This window comes from Alexandromys fortis, unplaced genomic scaffold, assembly GCF_014885135.2.
Source record: "Alexandromys fortis isolate MF-2015 unplaced genomic scaffold, M_Fortis_MF-2015_v1.1 scaffold_129, whole genome shotgun sequence".
Classification (NCBI taxonomy): domain Eukaryota; kingdom Metazoa; phylum Chordata; class Mammalia; order Rodentia; family Cricetidae; genus Alexandromys; species Alexandromys fortis.
In genome coordinates, this window is record NW_026068022.1 from 3284840 (window position 1) to 3307646 (window position 22807).

Below are 22807 nucleotides of genomic sequence, written 5' to 3' on the forward strand. Positions count from 1 at the left end.
CATCCAGGAGTGAGTGTGCATGCATGTGTGTGTAAGACACAAATACACACGCCTGCAAAATCCTTTGTATGTTCAAGTGTGCTGCTCACATGCCTTCAGGGCTGTTTCTTGGTTGAGTCCCCAAAAGTGCAGCACATCAAAGGATGTCCTGAACCCCTAGTTTCTAACTATCCTTTCCTAAAGGTGTTGGCCCTGGGCTTAGGTGCAGGCCTGGGCTCAGGTGCCCTGTCTCTCTGTCTGTCCATCAGTACCCTGTCCAGCTGCTCTCACGCGGTGGTGGCCTTGCTCTACCCCTTCTCCTGGCAGCACACCTTCATTCCTGTCCTCCCAGCCTCCATGATTGACATTGTCTGCTGTCCCACCCCTTTCCTGGTTGGCCTGCTCTCCAGCTCCCTTCCCAAACTAAAGGAGCTTCCGGTGGAAGAGGTAGGCCACCTGGGGAGCCAGCTGGGGGCTGGGGGAGGAAAAGAAAAAGGCTGTTGGGATCTACTTACCTCAGGCCTTTGGTCTTCAGACAGCTTCTGTCCTTTCTTCTGGGAGGTTTATCTCTGGCTGCTTCTTTGCTGTCATCTGTTTCTGGGAACCTGGGAGTCTGGAGGCCTGGCGGAGGGCATTACAAGGCCCAGTCCCTGATCCAGTACCTCTGACTCTTTCTCAGGCACTGATGGTGAATCTGGGATCTGACCGATTCATCCGACAGGTAAGAGCAGCACACTGCAGAACCTGGATCTTCCCTAGTGCAGGCAGGCACACAGGTACTAAATACTCAGGCACCAACCTGCTTTTTGAGCTCTAATTTCAAGCTTACAGAATAGACGGGGTGGAGGCTTAACCTCAGTGGGATCTGTCTTTCCAGTTTTTGTTGGTTTTTCACTATGCAATTGACTGTTCTGGAACTGGTGATGGTTCTCCTCTTGAGTGCTAGGATTACAGGCATATATCACCACACCCAGCTTTTCTGGATAGCAATGTGCAAATAATAGGACCTGAAAGTTCAAAGACTCAACCTGTAGGTTTTGTGGGTCATGTGAACTTTTATTTTCTTTTGAGATAGGGTCTGTGTGTTTGAGCACATGATCTAGAAATAGAAAACAGGTCTCCAAATTTCTCTGAGTCAGTGCTTTTATCAGATAACATCTCTAGAGATATTCTGGGGAGTATAAACAGTACAGAAATGGGCTTTGTAATATAAAGGTTTACAGTCATTGTCTGCTGCAAAAAGCCTTTGTTAGTCATGGAATCTTCTTTGCTCTCCACCAAGGAACATAACCTACCATTTCCCCTCTGGGAACAGTTTACTACACTGGACGGACAGAGCTTAGGACTACCGAGTGTAAAGCACCAAGATATAGCCACTTCACCAGAATATAGAGTAGGGAGCCCAGGCTCAGACCTGGAAGACAGGCGAGGCCAATTCCTGCTCCAAGTTCACTCTACTTCCCACCTGGGCAGAGTAGAAGAATCAGGGAGATGGAGTAGGAATTTGTGGTTGGTCCAAACTACAGTGTGCAGTGCATTGGCTGCTCTTTAAACTGTGTGAGGATTTCTATGCTTCAGTGCCCTCATCATAAAATGGAGAGGACAATAATGTCAGTTCTACTAGAAGTGAGGTTACCTTTCTGAGCTTTGGATCAGAACCTAACACACAGTCAGTGCTCATCAATGTGAGCTGTGGTCATCCTTGCCGTCTTCCTTCTGCAGATGGATGATGAAGACACGTTGTTACCTAGGAAGTTACAAGCCGCTCTGGAGCAGGCTCTGGAGAGGAAGAACGAACTGATCTCCCAGGATTCTGACAGTGACTCCGATGATGGTGAAGGCAGAACCCTTCTGTTCTGAGTCTGGGCTTCACAGGCCTGGGACCCTATACTATGCACTGGCTTCTTTCTGGCCGATGAAGCTTAGGTGTAAAAACTGGGTCCCTCTAATTAGGCCTAGTGCCTTTTCTGCCCCAAGACATGACACTACAGACTTCTTGCTGACAGGAAATGAGTCAGTTTTCTTATGCCTTGTTTCAAGCCATTGCAGGTGGTGTAGGGACCTTCCTCATTTGTGAGAGATGTGGAAAAGTTAGTGATTTGGTCTCCAGTTTCCAGGAAGTATTTGTCAACTTTTTTATTATTATTTATTATTTATACAGTGTTCTGCCTGCATGTATGCCTGCAGGCCATAAGAGGGCACCAGATCTCATTATAGATGGTTGTGAGCCATCATGTGGTTGCTGGGAATTGAACTCAGGACCTCTGGAAGAGCAAAACAGTGTTATTAACCTCTGAGCCATCTCTCCAGTCCCTGTATTTGTCAACTTCTATGTTTAGAGCAGTTTCTGACCTCCAGGAGCTCATGAGCCCATGAGGTAACAACAGCCCTTGAGCACAAAGATGGTCCAAGGACAGTGTGTGTGTTTTCTAGAAGTTTGTTGGGAAGAGACTAAAGGAGATCAGAGATGGTCTTTTAGGCTCTTGAGCTAAATATCAGTGATTTTTCTTTTCTTTTCTAGAATGTAATACCCTCAATGGACTGGTGTCGGAAGTGTTTATCCGGTTCTTTGTGGAGACTGTGGGGCACTATTCCCTCTTCCTGACACACAGTGAGAAGGGGGAGAGGGCCTTCCAGCGAGAGGCCTTCCGCAAGTCTGTGGCCTCCAAAAGCATCCGCCGTTTTCTTGAGGTTTTTATGGAGTCTCAGATGTTTGCTGGCTTCATCCAAGATAGGGAGCTAAGAAAGTGCCGGGCAAAGGGTAAGGCCATAGGGACTGGGATGGGATGCTGTAGGCCTGTTTCAGAATTCAATATAACTAGGCCTTGCAGGGCATCCAGGGCCAGACCTCTTAACTGCCCTTTTCTTCTGATAGAAACTTGTACATTAGTTCTATTTGTTTGTTTGTTTATTTTAAAAATTTTATTTATTTTTTTAAGTATACAGTGTTCTGCCAGAAGAGGGCACCACATCTCATTACAGATGGTTGTGAACCACCATGTGGTTACTGGGGATTGAACTCAGGACCTCTGCCTGTGAATATCATACTGGCACACGGGGTCTTCTTTACATCATCAAGAGCTTTACATCTAAGCTGTTGATCCCCTCACACACACTCCTGTTAACCATTTAGCTGAACAAAGCTTTTTGGAATAGCATGGTGGATCAACCTAAACGAAGGCAGAGGTCTCCACACAGGGACAGCACAGAGCACAGAGCAGCCTCACTACAGTGCATATCAGGCATGGGCAGCAGTGGGAGTCAGGCTGTGAAGTCTTGCTCCCAGCAGTGAACACCTGTGAGACGTGTCACTAGTAGTCACTGTAATGACCCAGTCAGGGTTTGCATACAATGCTCCCAACTATTAGACTAGATGTTCGCCTTTTCCCTTTGCACCTGCACTGCGTGGTTCATCATACATTCATGTCTCCATTGTTCTTTCATTCCCTCTATCTGCTGTTTATCTGTCTCAGGCCTCTTTGAGCAGCGGGTGGAACAGTATCTAGAAGAGCTCCCTGACACTGAGCAGAGCGGGATGAACAAGTTTCTCCGTGGTTTGGGTAAGTAAGTTGTTACTGATGGAGATGTTCAAGGGGAGCTGTCCCCTAAAATACGGTAAATCTGTGCACCTGTTAAGTCAGTTTTTTAGTATATTCCTTCCTTTTATTCTCATGAGCCATGAGTGATAGTCATATTTGTTCTTGTAATGTCAGAGTGACAGTTCTGCAAAGCCCCAGTCCTTCAGAGAGCTCAGTGTGGTATCAGGACCATAGCAGATCTTTTTAAAAGGAAACCAAAGCCAGAGATGCAGGTTTTGCTCAAAGTCACACAGTGACTGATTTCAAGTGTCCTGAGTAGTGTGTTCCCTTATCTTACAGAGCTGTCACCCTAGTCTAAGTAGTTCTTCTGCAAGGAGAGGGAGGCAAGGTAAAAGCATGGAGGTTGGAAGGGTACCATGAAACATCCTCACCTTTGCCCTCTCTGGCCCACAGGCAACAAGATGAAGTTCCTCCACAAGAAGAATTAAAATATCTTTCCCATTGCAGAGTCTAGTGTTTGCAGAGCCTGGGGAGAGGACCTAGCATGGGACTCTGTAGGCTGTTGTGGCCACTCTGTCCCTACAGACCCCACCTCCAAGCCAGTCCACCTCTGCCTTCACCATATCCAGGATACTGTTTGTAAATAATCTGCTGTAAGCTTTCATAACTGTCTTTGTAACAAGCAAAGAGAAGCTGGTAAATATTTGTATATTCCTAAAGGGCCGGGTGCTCTCCTGCCTTGCCTGAGCATGGATGGAGTCTTGCTGGGTGCTGGTGACTGTCTCAGCCAAACCACTGATGTTTCCTGAAGGCTTCTGGCCTGCCTGCCTGAGATCCCTGCTGCCAGTCTCAGGCCCTGGAGAGCAGGTGCTGTCTTAATTATGTACAAGAAGACTGTTTTTGTTTTTAAATTCTAGAGTTTCTATTTTTTTTCTTCTTAGTAGTTCCCTATTCCCCCAAGCCTCTGTTTCTGAAAGGCAAGAACCACTCTGCCCCTACTTGCAATGTAGAGCCAGGTACTTGGGCCTGGTACTCTTGTTCCTTCCACCCTCTGACATGGTCCCTGAGTCATTGGAGCGCAGCTCCCAGTCAGTGGTGGCCATGATGCGGTACAGGGCATTCCTCCTTCCGTCGTCCACAGATGTTCTCAATAAACTGCACGTTCATGTGTGCCTAAGAGTCCCATGTGTTCTCTGGTTTCATTATCTGGTTATCTCCAAACACAGGTAAATCTGGATCAAACAGTGTCCTTCAGGTAGCTGGGCAGTTAGTAAAGGGGTTAATTTCACGTGGGCTGCTGGCCATCCCTGAACACAAGTTCTCAAAGTAGAAGACACCTGTCACTGTCCTCCTTCAACTTCCTTCTCTGGCAGCCCACTGCTCACTTGGGTGTTTCCAATGATGGAGAGTGCTCTCTGCCCACAAGCATCAAAACTAAGTGACATTATTAGGTAGCCTGACTCCACTGGACTGCAGCCCAAGTATTAACACTAAGCTGACTCAGCCCTCACCACTGCCAATGCCTCCTCTATGTCACTCTGAAGTTTCTCCCATTAGAATCCTAAGTATGCACACAGAAAGTTCAGCTACATTCTAGGGAAGATGGGAAACAGCAGCTTTACTTAGGTTCTTACCCATCAAGGCCTTTGTAGAATAGACCTTGGAAACTCCTGAGGTAAGGGATACTGGGATTGGGAGGATGTGACTGTAACATTTCCTGTCCTCACATCCTAACCTATTTAAACCAGATAATCCCATCCTGGGTTTCTTCCCATCCTCAACCCCCTTTTCACTGATGCCTATGCAAGGCCCCAGCCTGTCCATGGATATGCCTGCTACTTGCTTTAGAAAATATGTAGAGGGCTTGTCTTCTGGGAAGGCAAAATAATCTTCTGGAAAAGCCTCCTAGTTGGCTTTATATCAATAAAAAAGGGGAAGGACTGTGGGTTTCCAGATGAGGCCAAGAGCATATAACAAGAAAATTCCAAGTTGGGTGCAGTCACCTCCAGCTCTCAGCAGTTAGCTCAGCCTGGGATTCCTTAGGAAAAACACCCAGTTCCCCAAAGGTGCTTTTGCTTTGTCTGCTTGTCCTCATTCATATTTCCTCCTCCTTTGATGTGTGCCCAAAGAACCTCCAGACATATAGAAACTGGAAGTGTAAACTTTTCCTAAGTTTTTATCTATTTTTAAAATATAGTGCATTCTGATGCTGGAGCAATGACTCAGTAGGTAAGAGCACTGGCTGTTTTTTCTTCAGAGGATTCTGGTTCAATTCCCAGTACCCACACGGTGGCTCACAAGGATCTCTAACTCCAGAGGATCCAGACATACATGTTTGGTGAAGTAACTCATCTTTTTTGTTTTTCGAGACAGGTTTTCTCTTGGGCTTTGGAGCCTGTCCTGAACTCAGCGATCCGCCACTTGCCTCTGCCTCCCAAGTGCTGGAATTAAAAGTGTGCGCTACCAGCGCCCAGCACTCACTTTAATTCAGAAACCCCCATTTTGCAGCATGCCTGGTGTGTGTGGGGCTGGTGGAAAATTGAAGGCTTTCCAGGCTCTGCTTTCTTTCACACAATCAAGGATTCTCAATCCTATCAGGTCTATCAGGTCAAACCCTCCTCCAGTACCCCCTCCAAGTTTCTCCGTGTAATAGTCCCGATAGTCCTGGAAATTGCTCTACAGACCAGGCTAGTCTCAAACTTGCTACCACTGCCCAGCTCTTAACAGCAACATTACTATCACAACACAAAACTCATAGCTAACATGACCTATATAAATGTAATAAAGTTTATAACAAGCCACATGCCTAACACCTGTACATAGAATTACCGTGAAATTTGGTTACATAAATACTATGTCGTAACACTGGGCGGCGGTGGGCGCACACCTTTAATCCCAGCACTTGGGAGGCAGAGGCAGGCGAATCTCTGAGTTCGAGGCCAGCCTGCTCTACAAGAGCTAGTTCCAGGACAGGAACCAAAAGCTACGGAGAAACCCTGTCTTGAAAATCAAAAAAAAAAAAAAAAAAAAAATACTATGTCACAGATCCTACTGAATAGATGTCATTAAGGGTTTTGAAACGAACAAGTGTCACTTAACCTGAGTCAAGGCTGGCAGATCAGTGAGCCCAATGAATCCTAGTCTCTACCTCCCCAGTGCTGGGATTACAAGCATTTACCTACCATCACACCCGGCTTTTTTTCATGAATGGTGAAGGAACTTGTTCATTTCAAAACCCTTAATCATAACCACACATCACCACCACGTACACGTCTTTATTGCATTAAGGCTCTTGGCTAGCCAGGCACACTGACATACACCTGAGATGAATTCTTGGGTGCATAATGGATTATAGGCTAGTCTGGGCTACAGGAGACCATCTGAAGATCAAAACTGGGCTTTGAGAAGATGCCCTTAGTTGTCTCACCATTGTTACTTGTAGCATTCTGTTTTTTGAGGATCAATGAGGCATTTATCTTAACTGTTCTTTAACAAAAGTTGGGGAATGAGGTATGGGGTAAGAATCTGAATGATCTGAGCAGCAGTGGTGAAGCGATTAGTGACCACACCCCTATGGTTCCTCCATCTGAAAGGACAAGAGACCCTCTCGAAGCCCTGCTGTACTGTCCTCTCAGAAACTTCTATGGCTAATTTTGGTCAGCTTGTAGCCACCTCCATGCTTGGATTCAAAGCAAATTTTATCAGCAGTCCTGGGGAGGGTCAGAATGAGATCATTAGAGTGCTAGCTAGGTACAATCCTCAGCCCGTTCAAGTTAGATCTTTGCTTATGGCCCCTCACTGCTAAGGATACAATGTTTCAGAGCAGCTCTCAGTATATTTTCAAACAAGAACCTGTGGGAAGCCAGGCTGCAGAACTCAAGCCACCAACCTGGTCAGTTTTTGAAGGCCTTCATGGCTTTTAAGATTTATTGTGTGGGGTTGGAGAAATGGCCTAGCAGTTGAGAGCATTGGCTGCTCTTCCTTTCAAATTCCCAGCAACCACATGGTGGCTCACAACCATCTATGAGATCTGATGCCCTCTTCTGGCCTTCAGGCATACCACTATATATATAACAAATCTTATAAAAAAAAATCATGTATACATTGTTCTTGTTTTACCTATTGTTTATCTTTTAATTTTGAAGCTACCCTGTTGCTTTCTGGAGAACTTTAGAAAACAGTATTCAAATTTTGTTCCACAATTATCTATGGAATTTGGGAGAGAATTATCACAGCTTCCAAATTTTTGTTGGAAAGAAAGTATCCTTTCATGTATGTCTACTGTGTCCTCAAGTGACTTTCACAACTAGTGTGACTTGAAGATCATTGGCCAGCAGGTAAAAGCTCTTGCTATGTAATCCTATTCTAGGAACTCATGTACAAGACTACAAAATTGTCCTGATTTCCACCTGCACACAGGCATACCCATCATACACATCACTGTGTCCATAGTCAGTACTAGGGGTGACATAGAATATTGCAATTTTATTATAGTGGTTTTGTACTCAAAAACTTAAAAATGAACTTCCTGTGAACTAAGAGAACCCTTTGGTTAGTTTAACATTTGTTTCACAGGTATAGGCAGTTTTAAGACCAAGCACCCTTAATAAAAGCTCTCATCCTAAGGGATTGGCAGACAAGGATGAGGCTTGAGTTCTGGATCCCCAGCCCAGATGGCTTAGAGACTTTTCAATAGGAAAGTACATGTACTTCAAAACCTGGCCAGCTCTGATAGCCTTCTACCAACTATACTGCAAACCTTTCCCATAAAGGAAGGCCTGACTCAGACCCCAGCATTAGGTAATGAGACAGGACGAGAGCTGCAGCCTATGCAGAAATTATGGACAGCAGCGCCGATTCCCAACTGTTGTCAGAGGTATGCCAACAAGCTGAAAAGCTCAGGCTGTGCTAAATTCTTAACATTAGTCAATGTTTTTTTGCCATTCATGTCTGCTCATAAAACAGACTTCATACTTCATACTTAGCACAGGTCGTTCTGTCTGAACACTAAACTATGTAGTATAAATGTTTAAAACTTCAATATTGAAATTGCATTAATTCTGACTGAATTACCAGCTTTTAGCCCCTTTAGCAATTGGGAGCACGCTAAGTAAAAGCAGGGAACCACAGGTACTAAAAAACACTTCATTCTTGCAGGTAGTTAAGATACCATCAGTCGGTAATGGAGCCCCAGTGATCAGTCTCCACTTCACTGTCAGCACCACTCCCAAATCAGTAATTAATTCCATACCATTTCATCTGAGACCTGAATTCACTTTTCCTGCCCACCCTCTTTTCCTGGCCCTGCTCCAAGCCTAGTAGCCCAGTAATGAGCCATTATAGGAAACTTTTTGGTAGGAATATAGACAGCAGAATTTCACATTTTCTGAAAATTAACCCAACCGGATTTCTGGTCCAAAATACCTTTGTTTTTGAATCAAACCATCTCATTATGTGACCATAATACTGCACAAAGCAGGCTGGCCTCAAATCCAAGACCCACCTACCCTTGCTTCCAGAGTGCTAGGATTAAGGCATGTGTTGCCAGGTTGTTACAATTTTTCTTACAATACATTTTCAGCTAAAAGTAACGGTGTTTATCAGTTTCTTGAATAGCAAGACCCATGTACTATATATACATAGGGACATAATGAATTTATGACTGCTGCAATCTAAGCCACACTTGAGTACACACGGACATGTACACACAGGTGCACGCTTTGAGATGACCAAACCACACTGTGACTGAAATCCATACCTCACGTTTTTTCTAGGACCTATTGGACAGGTCCCAGCATACTGACAAGGATGCCTAAAAATGTAACCAAAGAACCTACACTCAGACCACTTGGAAAGTGTTAGCATTTAATTGGCCTCCCTGAGTGGCTTCAAGCCACCAGAACACAGGCACCTCCAACACCCTTTATCTTCTCTTCAGCTCTTCTGCTGAAAAATTTGGCTTTCACGATGACAGGCTGCTTAGGGAGCTTTCCCTTCCCCAGAACTTTGTAGTAGCCCTAGAAGAGAAAAAATATTCTTAATACACTACAGCAGATACTAAACATCCCAGGATGCAGGTAGGACTTGTTCTCCTATTTAAGATAGTCTGTGTAACCTTGGCTGGTCTGGAACTCAAATGTAGGAATGGCCTCACAGAGATCCAACAACACATCCATAGTGCTGGGATTAAAGCATGCACTACCATGGGCTCAGGTAGGACATGTTTCTGATCTGGGCACTAACAGGGACACTGAAGACCCCTACCAGTGAATCGAGACCAGCAGATTCTCTTCGAGAACTCTAGCACACCAGGACAACCACCATGTCGGGATGTGACTCTAGTCTCAGCTAAACACATACCTCCCCACTCTGCAGGTACCTCCACTAAATAGGCCGGGAATGGAATTATGGCTATGGTGTGGGTCTCTGCACTCAAACAGTGATGGGGGAAAAGCACTCTTCTCTATATAGGGCCTTGAATGAACACTGAACGAATTATGTACTCATGTTAAAACCAAACCTGTTAGAATCAGCATAAACATAGGAAAGCTTATTTACTGAAATGATCGATAATATTTGTTTGAAATGAAAGCAAAAATGTGTTCTCGGAACTCTCCACATTTAAGGACCAAAGACAGGGGGACAAATGCTTGTTGGAACCAATTTAATTACCTGCAACAATTCTACTAAAATGAGGGTTCTCTAATTGGCAATGCCAAATATATATAGGTCTGGCTCCAGAGGAGATAAAGAGGATCAAACTACAAGTTCCCTTAAGGATAAGAAGCACGCCAATTCACTCACCGATCGCACGACATCAATGATGGGAGCAACTCCGGTCTTGTTCTTGGCAGCGTTGACTCGGGTCTGCTCACTGACCAGCGTCCACAGTTTATCCAGGTTGACAGTCGGGCAGAAGCTCTGGTTCCTCTTTAAGTGGTAATGCCTCATCCCAACTTTCCCGAAGTAACCTGGATGACTGGGAAGAGAAGGCAAGCACCTTCAGAGCCTCCCTCCCCGCAAGCTCATCTTTGAAGTTCTCCCTTCCTAGTGCAATGTTAATTTTCACCGTCGTAAACTTTGACACAGCAGAAACTCGAAATACACTGAACGAGATCTTCAGTAGCTTCACTCACTAGCACCCATTTCAAGAGAATCCCTAAACGCCATCCTCTAAGGGCTGGATAAAAAGCCAACCTAACCTCCATTCTTAGCATGTCACTAACCTGGTGACTGACCGTGTCAGAAAGTCCACAGCCAGTGAATAAGGTCAGCAGTTATTCTTCGAGGACTCTAGCACACTAAGGCAACAATCAATACCTGAGCGTGACTCTAGCCTCGGACAGGTTCTGACACATCAAGTTGCTAAAGCTAGCAGTAACCTAAGTCAAGAAACCGATTTCTGAAGGTTCTAGGTTACCCTCTCTGTCCCTACCTCCAAAGCCGCCGCTGTCGGTTAAAACCGACCTCCAAGAAACACTCACTATTTATCGAAGTTTATCCTGTGATGATGCATGCCTCCAGCGTTCCCGCGTCCTCCTGGATGCTTGCGGTGTTTACCTGCAAACATGCAAAGCTACATGGCTATCAGCCTTCTCTAGATGGTCACTTTTTCGACGTTCCACATCACAGCGCTGTGCTTAACTTTCACTCCGCTACCAACATAAAATTATCTTAAATTGCACTAGGGTCTTTAAATAGGGAAACTGCTGTTCAATCCGACTGGCAACAAACAGGTTTTTCCTCTACTCGCGGCTAAGTTGTTCAATCGTTCAGTAAACACCAGAAACACAGCCCAAAGGCCTACCACGAAAGAGGCCCACACTTACCGATGCGGCCATGGCCGTGGCTCACGTGGCCCCGGAGTTTCCGGGTCTTCCTCAGTCTGGATGGCTATACGGGGAAAACCAGCAAAGTGGTTAGGCCTACGAAAAGGGTAGGCAGGGGTGAGCAACGCTTGCTGCCTGAAATATGCCTGCAATCAAGGACTTGCCTTCTGGAGCACTCAGCAAAGTTGAAGTTACCCGACGGGGCCGAACGCCCAAGCCCGCGTGTCTCAGGGATCCAAACCCCGGCTGGAACACGCGGCCCCAGGCTCCTCGCCCCAGACCCATGCGTGCCATCCCCCGCCCCGCAAGCTACGCGTAGCCACGAAGACCCACTAAGATCAGGGCAAGCAACTGAGATATAGAGAAGGAGAGCTCCGAACCGCCGCGAAGACGCGGAGGCCAAGAAAGGAAGACCTACCATGGCGGTGGCAGAAAGGAAAGAGGGAGGAACCAGCGAAGTATCGCGAGGTAGCAAGTGTGGGGGCGGGACGAATGCATCATTTCCGGCCAGGAAGCTGGTCTTGGGCGGGGCTGCGCCGACACCGGCCGGAAGCCGCCAGCCGCTTCCTTTCCGTGTAGGAGGGCGGGGTTTCCCGCCGGCGCTGCCGGCGTCTCGGAGCGAATCCTAGGAGCGGCGCAGCAGGCGGTGCGTTCAGATCACCCCGCTCTGTTCCAGTTGTGTGGTTTGCTGACTCCCGGCCGTTGGGAAGCTGCTTCACGGCCTCTGCCCTCCCTTGCGTGGGCACTACCCTTCTCCTTGCCTCTTGTCCCATCTTTATGTCAAGTTTGAACAGCCTGCTGTGCTTCAGGAATCTAGATTTCGTAAATATTTTGTATAAACACCACGTTTAAATTTTCTTCAGAACCTGGCAGATACGCACGCTCTTACTGGGACCCGAGGTTCCCAGCCCAGTGTGCTCCTGATGCGAGCATTTCCGGTGTGGGCCTTCTTGGACCTGTTTTGTCTGTTGTTTCCTTGAATCACCACACAATCTTGCAAGTAACTCTCTTCATTACCAAGTTAATTTGTCTCCCAATTGATCCCAAATACTTTAAAGGTTCAAGGACTGACCTTTTCTTTTTTTTCACTTTAAGTCCACGAGTTCCTAGTGTGTAGTATGTTTATTAAGAATTCAAAAGTGCTCTAAGTGCCCTGTGTGTGCACAAGATTCAATCCCCTAAATCTGTTAATTTTTTTTGTCTTGTTTTGCTAAAGAATATTCTAGCCAAAATACCCTAGATCCTCCTTATCTCTGTTAGAACCCTTTTCCTTTCTTCAGCCAAACTCCCCAGAGCTTGCAATGGAAATCTTGTCCATTTGCTAGCTTCTTTGTTCAGTGTTTTTTATTGTTGTTGTCGGTTTGTGTGTGTGTGTGTGTGTGTGTGTACTTTTTGTTTATTTGCTTTTTCAGACAGCATTTTACTATGTAGCCCTGGCTATCCTGAAACTCATTCTGTGGACCAGGCTGGTCTAGAGCTCAGATCTGCCTGCCTCTGCCTCCCAAATGCTGGATTTAAAGGCCTGCACCATCACCCAGCTTTTCTTCAATGTTTAATCCATTACAATCTGGGCAGTTCGGTTTTAGTTACACCATTTCCTCAAGATTAATCTTTTCTTGCATGTTTTTTTTTTTTTTTGGTTTTTCGAGACAGGGTTTCTCTGTGGTTTTTTTGAGGCAGGGTTTTACTCTGTAGCCAAGGCTGGCTTGAGCCTCCTGACTTTTGGAATTACACTCTCAAAAGATGTGATTGGCATGATGGTCTATAACTTACTCACTTGGGCTATAATAGTGCATCTATTGGCCTTATTTAGTTCCTGTGTAGGCAGCCTTATTGATGAGACTTCATGGGTGTAGCTTCTGCCTTTCATGGGAGACACTCTCCTAACAAAGCCTCTGCTCTCTGTCCCTCTTCTGCAATGGTCCCTGAGCTGTAGGTGTGGGAACTGTTTTATAGATTATCCAGTGGGACTGGACTCCACAACTCTCTGTATTTTGATTGTTTGTGTTTTTCTATATCGGTCTCTCTTTGCCTGTTGCAAAAGAGGGCTGAGGACTATTCTTATCTGTGAGTACAAGGGCAAATGTTTAGAACTACCCCTGTCTTCACTAGCCCTTTGTAGCTAGTTTTCTGGTACCAGCCATGAATTCCTTAAACTTAAACTTTTGATCTTCCAGTCTCAACTTCCCATATTCTGAGATTTTTAAGCATGTGCCAGCATGACCAACTTTTCCTGAACTTTTTATTTTTATTTATTTATTTATTTTGGTTTTTCAAGACAAGGTTTTTCTGTAGCTTTGAAGCTTGTCCTGGAACTAGCTCTTATAGACCAGGCTGGCCTTGAACTCACAGAGATCCGCCTCCCTCTGGAGAGCTGGAATTAAAGGCGTGCTCCACCACTACCCGGCTTTTCCCTGAACCTTAATATTCTGCTACATCCAATAGGACTCCGGACCACAATGGTATTAGCCCCAACATCTTCAGAGTGCTTTGAAATTTACAAAATGTATTGGCCTGAGGATTTAGGATGGTAGTTTCATTTTATGCATGAGACAAAAGAATTGTGTGATTTGTCAGACAAAGTTATATAGTTGGTGAGATACAGGGCCTGGGCCTAAACTTAGCTTTCTCTCTCCAGATTCCCAGTGTTTACCTCAGTGACCCCTCCTTTATGACCTCAGGACATTATGATCTTCATCTCCCCTTCATCTCACAGGCATTATACTACCTGTGACCAGCAGAGACAGGGGTTTGAGAATAGGGAACAAGATCTTAAAGACCGTCTGCTGTCTGATAAATGTGCAGGTGATGAGCCAAATTACGTAGAACTCCTATTGGGAAAAAGACCTGTCAATGGAGGTAAGGGGGACAGAGTCTGGGGGGAACGCAAAGGAACAGCAAGTGAACCTGAATGGCTTTGGATCAAGGGCCAAGTCCATGGCAAGGGCTGGAGATAGAATCCTGTTTCTGAATAGTTTGCCAATCCTCTGGCTACATCTATACAGAGGATGTGTAGAGAAGCTACATCCTCTCCTCAGGACACCTGTCTGAACAGACCCTTTCCTGAGTGAGTCCAGGACCCACTGTTGGCTCCTGTACTCACCCAAGAGTCTTGGCAGTAGCTTGATCTCTAGAGTAGAGACAGCATTTGTCTTTTCTTGGCAGCTCCCTTTCTTCCTCGCAAGGTAACTGGATGACTCATGGCTCCTGTGCTTGTTCAGCAAAGTAAGCTTCTTCAGGTCGATCAGCTCTGACAAGACAAGACAGAAAGGCTCAGTTCTGGATCTGCAAAGTTGAATAGCAGCCAGATGTTAAGGCATTAGGTTGCCCCTCACCCGCAGATGGGGCATGACCTCAGATGTGACCCATGAGAATTGTCCTTTGTGACAGTTCCAGGAAGTACAGCATAGTCTTGTGACGTCGCAGGCATTTGAGCTGCTTCAGAGGGTCAGGGCTCAGAAAATACTTGTGAAATGAAGCGAAGTGAGTTGACACCAGGCCGCAGCCACCTGGTGAGGCAGGTAAACCTCAGACCTCTCTTCATGTGGTCTTGGGAGCAAGCACACTGTCATCTGAAAGAGTGCCCTGGTGGCCCCTTTCTCTCTGTCACCTCTCTGGGCTCCTGGTTTTGCTCTGTATTTCAGACATCAGCAGTTCTTGGAAGTATGTATACTTCAGACCTGTTGTCTGTCACTTTTTTTCTGTTTGTTTGTTTGTTTCGAGGCAGGGTTTCTCTGTAGCTTTGGTACCTGTCCTGGAACTTGCTCTGTAGACCAGGCTGGCCTCGAACTCACAGAGCTCTGCCTGCCTCTGCCTCCTGAGTGCTGGGATTAAAGGTGTGCACCACCACCGCCTGGCTTCTATAGGGAGTTTTAAAATGTGTATGTAATAGGAAAATACATTAAAAAGGAATTCTTAAAAAGTATAGACATCTTGGATCATATTGCCTCACAAAGTTTCATGTCACTTTTCAGGTCACGGTTACATGAAAACATAGCTGCCTGCAGAGTTGATCACAGGAGCGTTAATCCTTGTGTGTGTATGGAGTATGTGCATGTGTGGGTGTGAATACCACATACATGGACATCAGAGGAGTCTACCTCTCTGCCATATTCTCTTGAGACGAGGTCTTTTACTGGACCTGAAACTTGAAGTTTTGACTAGACTTGGCTGAGCACCGAGCTCCTGGAATTCACCCATCTTCATCCCCCAACACTGGAGTTATAGTCGTGCATGGCTATTTATGGCTTTTATTAATATGTGGTGCTAGGCAGTCAAACTCTGGTCCCCGGACTTTCACAGCATGCGCTCTTAGCCGCTGAGTTGTCTCCCTTAGTCCTGTGTTATTCCTTCTGTAGTCTGCCTTTCTTTAATTCCATGACGTTTTCCTATCATTGCCCAGTAACGAGGATTTGTTCATCTTATTTCTCATGGTGTCGGGAGCTGACCCCGGTGCTTTGAGCATTCTAGGTAAGCACTGAGCTTCTACCTCTGCTCTTCAGGTTGGTCTTCAGCAGCTGAAGAGGAGTTTGCCTTCAGCCTACACTAAGCCATTTGCTTGTGTATTTTATTTTTGTGTTTTGGTTCTTACTGTTTTTTGCTAGAGACAAAGCTGCACTGAACATTCTGTATGACTTTTCCTTTTGATCAATAACTTGTCTAGAATAAAATCTCAGGAGAGATATTACTGAGTTATATATAGGGTATGAACATTTTGGGATTCATCTTATGTTGCTGTGTTTTCCGATGGACTGTACCAATTTGTGCACCAGCAGTAGGTGTGGTTTCTAATTCCGTTTCAACTTCTTGGTCAGAGCTTTGGTCTGCCCTTTAAGTAGTTTTAGATATATAGTATTTAGGGGAAAACCCATAGGCTAGCAGGTGTTTTCTAAAGCACAAAGCAAAAACCAAACAAAAACGGATTTGAGGATTATGGATTACTAGTCGCCCCTCTTTCCCGTGTGGGCCTGTGTTTGGTTTTAAATCTTATTGTCCCACCTGACAAATACCTCCCACAAGCCTGTCGGAAGCCAGGCTGGGAAACCCTGCCATTCAAGTCCACAGCAGCAAACTGTGAAGAGGATGTTCATATCATAGTACAAACAAGAGAGGCTAGCTAGTTAGGTTTTAATTTAATTTCACAGGATTCAGTGAACACAGAAGCCTGGGTTCATTTCCCTGCTCTGTTTCCACTAGCAGAATTCTATTGAAGAAAGAGCATGGTCTGCTTGAATGTGTTTTTCTTAGCTTTGAATAAAAACATAACTGTTATTCATACAGTCATTCATTTTACAAGAATTGGTTGGGTGTGTATTCTGTACTGACCCTCTCCATAGATGCCAGGTGCTTAGGGGAAGCTAGAACAGTGAGCAAAGATGACAAATCTTGCTTTAGGGCTATGACTGCAGGATTCTATCCAGGGCAAAACCAAAAAACGTGTGCTCTGCAGTCTGGCAGAGTGTATATTCTCACTGTTTCTCACTCAGTTTACAACTGATGTAAACACTGTGTTGTTATGGTAATTTACCCAAGCAAACAGTTGTAGCACGATCTTTTTCCTGGGTTAGCATGTGCATGGGTGGTCTTGGTCATTTCATCTGTAGTCAAATCAGAGAGGTGAGTCTGATTCTCGGGTCACATTCTCTTTTATTCAGCTCAGGACCCCAGCCCGTGGCATGGTTGGACCCATGTTTAGGAAGTCTTCTCTGCTCAGCCAACCTTTTCTGAAAACACCCTCAACACAGAGATGTGTTTCCATGGTGATTTTCTATCTCATCAAGTGGACAATGAAACTTAACCACAACGGTTCCACACCTTGTCTTCTTGGTCCTCAGTTTCAAATCGTTTCAAATTTCATTTTCATCTCCTAATGCAACATTTCCTCCATATCTAAATATTCCCATAGTTTTTAACAGTCCCAACATCATTCAGAAATCCAAAGAACAAAGTCTCTGATAAAACTCAGGACAAATCCTTAAACACTAGCCTTAATAAAACACATTATAAATATAAGATACATTCTATAATTCCAATGTACATGAGTTAGACTAGACTCTTCCATCCCAAAAGGGAGAAATGGAACATAGCAAGAAAAGGTCAGACTGAATCTGAAGTCCAGCAGTACAAATTCCTCATTCTGCAGTTCCATGTTCAGTATGTAGAGCTTCTACTGGAATCATCTTGGTTCCAGAGGACTTGGGTAGTTTTGTCCCTCGGGCTCCCTACTTGTAGCAAGCACATGGACCTCTCTACTTTGTGCCTACAACTTTCCTTGGCAAACTTCCAGGGTTCTGGAATCAACAACATTCTGGATTTCCATCGCAAATTCGGCTTCACCTTCATAGCTTCATGCAGTGATCTCTCAGGGCCTCCTTGCAGGAGCTTTGATCCTGCCACACATTGCTTGCTCTCTGCCCTTCAGTAACCCTGGCACAAAGCTGAAACCTTCATGACTACACAACCAGTACCACATGGACAGAGTTGCCAGGTTCTGCTGCCAAATTAAGTCACCTTGAACCACAATTGCATGGTGCCTCTGTGTGCTGATCCTGGGAAAAGTCTTCCCTGGACAGCTGTGTTGAACAAGAAACCCCTTCTGCATCCTTCTCAGTTCAGGTTCCCTTCAAATGAATTTGCGTTTTTACAAGAGGGAACCTTTCATGTGTGGAGTCTTGTCTTCAGGGCACATTGCTGTCAGAGCACAGTTTCTCTTTAATGGTGCTAAACTTATCAACAATTGTAGTTGCTTCCTAGCACTGACTACTTTAGAACTTTTACAATGCTCTCCCACCACCAACATGTTCTTTATATCCTGCACACTTCCTTTGTCTCTGTCTGCCTGTCTGTCTCTCTCTCTATTTAGAGAATGTGGTTAAAAAAAAAAAACAGCAGCTGGGGATGGTGGCATACATATTTACTTTTTTATTTGTTTGTTTTTCAAAACAGGGTTTCTCTGTAGCTTTGAATCCTGTCCTGGAACTCCCTCTGTAGACCAGGTTGGCCTCGAACTCACCTGTCTCTGCCTCCCAAGTGCTGGGATTAAAGGAGTGTGTCACCTGCCTGGCTGGCATGTACCTATGTGTGGCACAACCCAACCATCTGAAGGCAGAGGCAGGCAGTCTCTGAGTGGGAGGGTTTTTGATCTACATAGTAAGTGCTAGGCCAGCAAGGGTTATGAAGTGAGGCACTGTCTAAAAAAAGAAAGTCTGTCTCCCTCCCCTGTTGTCTGAGGTTTCTGTCCTGCCTGGTGCCTGCAGTCATTAAGTCCCAAAGAAATCACACAGAGGTCTACATTAATTATAAGCTGATTGGCCTAGTAGCTCAGGCTTCCTGTTAACTCTTATAACTTATATTAGCCCATTATTCTTGTCTGTGTTAGCTACGTGGCTCGGCGAGGCAGTCACAGCTTGCTTGCTCTGTGACTGGGTCATGACTGCAGACTGCAGACTGCAGAATCCTCTTCCCAGAATTCTCCTGTTCTCATTGCCCTGCCTCTACTTCCTGCCTGACTACTGGCCAATCAGCATTTTATTAAACAAATACAAGAAACAAATGTTTACATACACCATTGTTCCACAGCACTCCCCCCTCTCTAAAAGGTTTGAGAACCACTGATCTGATGTAATCAATTCATCCATGTACTTAAACTTACTAGGAGACCCATTCACATCTACTGGAGCTGCTCGGGTTGCTTTTTGGAAACTACAGCCCTGACAGTGCCCGTAGAACTGGAAGTGGCAGTCCATCCTGTTGGGAGCACAGAGGTTCTTGTGTGCTTGATAGCACAAGGGAACCAGGAATGTGAGACACTTGGGGTTGACTTTTCAGGGGAAAGAAAAAGAATCTTTTTTCCAGAAGGCCGGGAATGGAAGTGTCTAGTATTCTAGGTGACCGGGACCACACAGATCCTCCTCCCCTAGGCCCTGAAGACAACACATGTAGCCTTTCTTCAGAACCCATCTTCATAGAAGTGACACATACTCAAGAAGTGTTTTGGTGTAATCATGCCTGCTTGTGCACAGGGGATTGGGTTACACCAGGAAACGTCTCCCAAATTGTACCACACTTAATTATGCCTAAAATAGACTGCCTGGTATCAGACTAACCAGTACCAGCTACCGAGTTGTGCTGAGCCGGATTTCCTTGCCTCACGTGGATCGCTACTCTGTCAGCCCTGGTGTTTGCAGTGACCCCAACAGCATCCATCTCTCTGCATGTGGTACCTTCCTGGACCCAGGAGGCCTGGCCTCCCCAGTCTCATCACCCTTCTTCCTTAGTGGACATGGTTCTTGGAAATCCAGACTTGCATAATTGTAGAGCCCCAGCCAAACTGAATGAAATAGTTATTAAAATACAAATATAAAAGTAGATACAAGCTCATTTTGGTCATAACTCTTCTGTGATTATAGAACCAAGTAGTGTTCAAACATGATAAAAAACCTATAAAACCCAAACAGCCAGATTAGCAGTATTAATTTCATATCCAGATGAAGTCTTTGTTAAGCTAAATTTATCATTGTGATTTAAACATGCTACTCACTCGTGTGGCTAAGTTTGGTAAACACAATAATATGATGTCCTACAGTGTCATTTAAACCATGTGGCAAGAATGCACGCTTGGCATGTCTGTACCACTCCTCGTTAATCTCAGATAACTAACACTGGTGTGAGCTAGATCTTAAGTTCAATACTGCCCCTAAAATCCTAGGTTGGACCTTCGCTATACCTTTAAAAATACCACTGTTAGAGTGAAATAGTAATTAAACGAGAGATGGCGCAGTGGTGGAAGTCACTGGCTGCTCCTCCAGAGGGCCTGGGTTCATTTCCCAGCACCCACATGGTAGCTCCTAACCCTTTGTAACTTCAGTCCCAGGGGATTTGACATCATCATCTGGTTTCTTTAGGTACCAGGCATACACCTGGTACACAGACATACATGCAGACAAAACAAACACCTATACACATAGAATGAAAATTCAAAAACATTAAAAGAAAAAAAACAGGCTGGAGAGATGGCTCTTACAGAGGACCTGGGGTTTGGTTCCCAGCACCCACATCGGGCAGCTCTTAGTTATTTTAACTAACTCCAACTTCGGGGAACCTGTTGTCCTCTTCTGGCCTTTGCAGGCAACCGCACGTATGTGTACCTACAAATACACTTAGACACATATGTCCAATTTAAAAATAAAATATTGAAAAGATTATTCAAATTCATGAAAAAGCCTTCATAAGGACGTCAGCCTGAGAGCATTCCAGCAGTTCAGAGTACGGTGTGTGGAATCAGGCCGGCCTGTGTTTGAATTTGAGCTCTGCCACTGTCTTGTGCATCATCCTGCTTCTGAGAGCCTCATTTTCCGCAGCTGACAACTTCTGATTTAGTTCATAAACGTGTCATAGTCTCGATTTCCAAGGGTAGTTGTGAGGATTGATATAAGCATGTGAATTTGACACCCAATGCATTTTTTTCAACCCCTTTCCCAAATGTAAACTTGGATCACCCTTGCCCAGCACTAGAGAGAGGCCCAGACAGTTCGGGGCACTTTTGAAGCCCATCAAAACACCACTGGGGTTTATTTTCACAGTGGAGATGCTGGATGCTGTGGGCTCAAGTGCAGGCCTGAGGCTGAGGATCATGGTTCTCTTCTATCTGTCCAGGAACTTCTCCCGTCCCAAAGAATAAACCCTTCTGCTTTGTGCTTCCCTTGCAGGGAGTGGAACTTGCTCGCTGTACACGCTGCTTCACCCCTGAGGATGTCAGTGGAAAAGCTGAAGCCGCGGACACAGGTGCAGACACGGACGCTGGCCTGGAGTCACTCGGCTCTACAGATATATTCCTGGAGGCTGCGGCACCGACTTGCTCTCTCTGTCGACGGGACCTTCGCAATGAGGGCTCTCGGCTTCTACCATGCCAACATTTGCTCTGTAGGGACTGTTCCCGGGGCTTCATGCGGGAGCTAGGCCACGTTACCAGGGCTTATGGGACAGTCCCGGACGGTACGTACAAGAGCACCGGGTCTTGCCTCAGTCTCTGGGTCAGGCGTCCTCCTGTTTCATGAGAATCAAGCTTCAGATGAAGAGAGAGTCAGAGTGTAAATGCCCAAGAGATACTCATTGCTGAGAGCATCTCGAGGGATTTCAAGAGACAAAGCAAACTCTCTGGGATTTGTAAGGTGGGGACTTTTCGCCTTCAGGGTTTCCTTGAGTTGCTGGCAGACGATTTTGTTTTAGGGTTTGCCTGCTTTCATCCAAAGATGGAGAGAATGGGCCCTAGTGTATGTAGGCTTCGTGGCAGGGAGAGAAAGGCTGGCCTCCTGGTGCTGCTCAGGGATAGATTGTGAATGGAACCCTGCTGAACTATCCACTGCTGAAACTGCTACCCGACAGGGGGGAGCCAGTGCCTTCCTGAACGTCAGGTTTCCTAGGAAACAGTCGCACTGAGAACTGTGAAGTCCTCAGGGACCAGATGCAGGTCCTTCCTTTCCATGTTCTTGGCAGGGAACGTGTGAGACACAACCAGTGTGGCGTGAAAATGTACAGGGAGTATTGGAGAGAAAGGAGTGGTACCTTGGGCACCGTCCTTCGTTTTTACTCTTTAGTTTTCTGCAGTATATCCACAATGATTTGTAGCACAAAATAATTTTCTTTGAGGTATCTTGACGAAAGGTGAACTTTAAATGTGGAGTTTAAGTCTTTGAACTCATGGCAAGAAGCCTAATCTTTTTTAGCCTGCTGTGAGTCTGGAGTACAGAGAAGATAGGGTTTATTTTTAATTTTCGTTTTCTGAGTCAGGGTCTCATGCTGCTTGGATTATACTTGGGTTTATACCTATGCCCCAACACGTCAGGTTTGGCCACTCATCTTCCATAAGTCAAATGAATATGAAAAGGAGAAACAAGAGATTCATTCAACGTTGCCACATTGGGAAGAGGTATAAAGAGATCTAGTCACTTCTAATTCCATCTTCTGGGTTCACACTCAATGCAATGGATACACATAACCAAGAAGTCTGCCAGACATGCAGCTTGCAGTAATGTAGTCCGTGCCGGAACTTAATATGGAGGCCTGGAACTTAGTCTCAAATTCGTGACAGCCTCCAACCTCCCATATGCTGGGGGTTATAAGTCTGAGCTACCATACCTGACTGTGTCCTTTCATTTTTTAAAACTAACATATGAGTTTTGAAATTAAACTTTGTTCATTGAATATTAAAAACATTATGTTGGGAATTGTAGTACATGCCGTTAATCCCAACACTGGGAGGCAGAGGCAGATCTCTGTGAATTTGAGGCTAGCGTGGTCTACATAGGGAGTTCCAGGACAGCCAGAGTTACATGGTGAGATCCTGTCTCAAAAGCAAACCACAGTGCATGTGTGTGTGCGTGCGCATGCTCACACATGTGTATAAATTTGTGTGGCGGTGAGAGATTGACATTGGTATATCCTCTTTTGCTTTCATCTTAG

General features: G+C 45.4%; 3 protein-coding genes and 2 non-coding genes across 17 annotated transcripts in view; 2 read left to right on the forward strand and 3 right to left on the reverse strand.

The window, feature by feature from the left end:
• Dennd2b (DENN domain containing 2B) overlaps window positions 1-4697 on the forward strand; it is a 187101-nt gene extending 182404 nt beyond the window's left edge. For 10 of the 11 annotated variants that reach the window (XM_050163406.1, XM_050163409.1, XM_050163405.1 and 7 more), the window contains 6 exons: window positions 249-426; window positions 659-700; window positions 1702-1813; window positions 2501-2740; window positions 3453-3539; window positions 3972-4697. In XM_050163406.1, coding sequence (XP_050019363.1) covers window positions 249-426; window positions 659-700; window positions 1702-1813; window positions 2501-2740; window positions 3453-3539; window positions 3972-4006 — 694 coding nt within the window. In that variant the 3' untranslated portion in view covers window positions 4007-4697. Of the gene's footprint in view, window positions 1-202; window positions 427-658; window positions 701-1701; window positions 1814-2500; window positions 2741-3452; window positions 3540-3971 lie in introns of those variants that run through there. The other variant, XR_007595578.1, reaches the window with a different exon arrangement.
• Window positions 4698-8649: 3952 nt separating this feature from the next.
• On the reverse strand, window positions 8650-11834 carry Rpl27a (ribosomal protein L27a). Of its 3 annotated transcripts, none has more exons than XM_050163421.1 (5): window positions 11766-11834; window positions 11348-11411; window positions 11003-11078; window positions 10323-10497; window positions 8650-9535 (listed from the first exon to the last, which is right to left on the reverse strand). In XM_050163421.1, exons 1-5 carry the CDS (start codon window positions 11766-11768, stop codon window positions 9407-9409), a joined length of 447 nt encoding a protein of 148 aa, XP_050019378.1. In that variant the 5' UTR covers window positions 11769-11834; the 3' UTR covers window positions 8650-9406. The 3 variants fall into 3 exon arrangements, with proteins under 3 accessions (XP_050019378.1, XP_050019379.1, XP_050019377.1); XM_050163422.1 differs by lacking the exon at window positions 11766-11834 and adding an exon at window positions 11512-11734 and having other exon boundaries at window positions 11003-11094; XM_050163420.1 differs by lacking the exons at window positions 11003-11078; window positions 11766-11834 and adding an exon at window positions 11512-11742.
• LOC126514487 (small nucleolar RNA SNORA3/SNORA45 family) lies at window positions 9737-9867 on the reverse strand. The gene has a single exon (XR_007595586.1). It is a non-coding gene; the product is annotated as a small nucleolar RNA SNORA3/SNORA45 family (small nucleolar RNA).
• LOC126514482 (small nucleolar RNA SNORA3/SNORA45 family) lies at window positions 10732-10861 on the reverse strand. The gene has a single exon (XR_007595582.1). It is a non-coding gene; the product is annotated as a small nucleolar RNA SNORA3/SNORA45 family (small nucleolar RNA).
• The window catches only part of Trim66 (tripartite motif containing 66), a 60768-nt gene continuing 49786 nt past the window's right edge, over window positions 11826-22807 (forward strand). Inside the window, exons 1-2 of the mRNA XM_050163401.1 lie at window positions 11826-11993; window positions 21055-21340. Coding sequence (XP_050019358.1) covers window positions 21292-21340 — 49 coding nt within the window. The 5' untranslated portion in view covers window positions 11826-11993; window positions 21055-21291. The remainder of the gene's footprint in view (window positions 11994-21054; window positions 21341-22807) is intronic.

Excerpts from the sequence above, each read along its gene's own strand:
- Rpl27a (XM_050163420.1), bottom strand. The coding sequence starts at position 11,641 with ATGGCACGCATGGGTCTGGGGCGAGGAGCCTGGGGCCGCGTGTTCCAG. Across the intron at positions 10,498-11,347 it reads CCACGGCCATGGCCGCATCG|TCATCCAGGTTACTTCGGGA; the intron begins GTAAGTGTGGGC and ends TTCTCTTCCCAG. Across the intron at positions 9,536-10,322 it reads TCATTGATGTCGTGCGATCG|GGCTACTACAAAGTTCTGGG; the intron begins GTGAGTGAATTG and ends TTTCTCTTCTAG.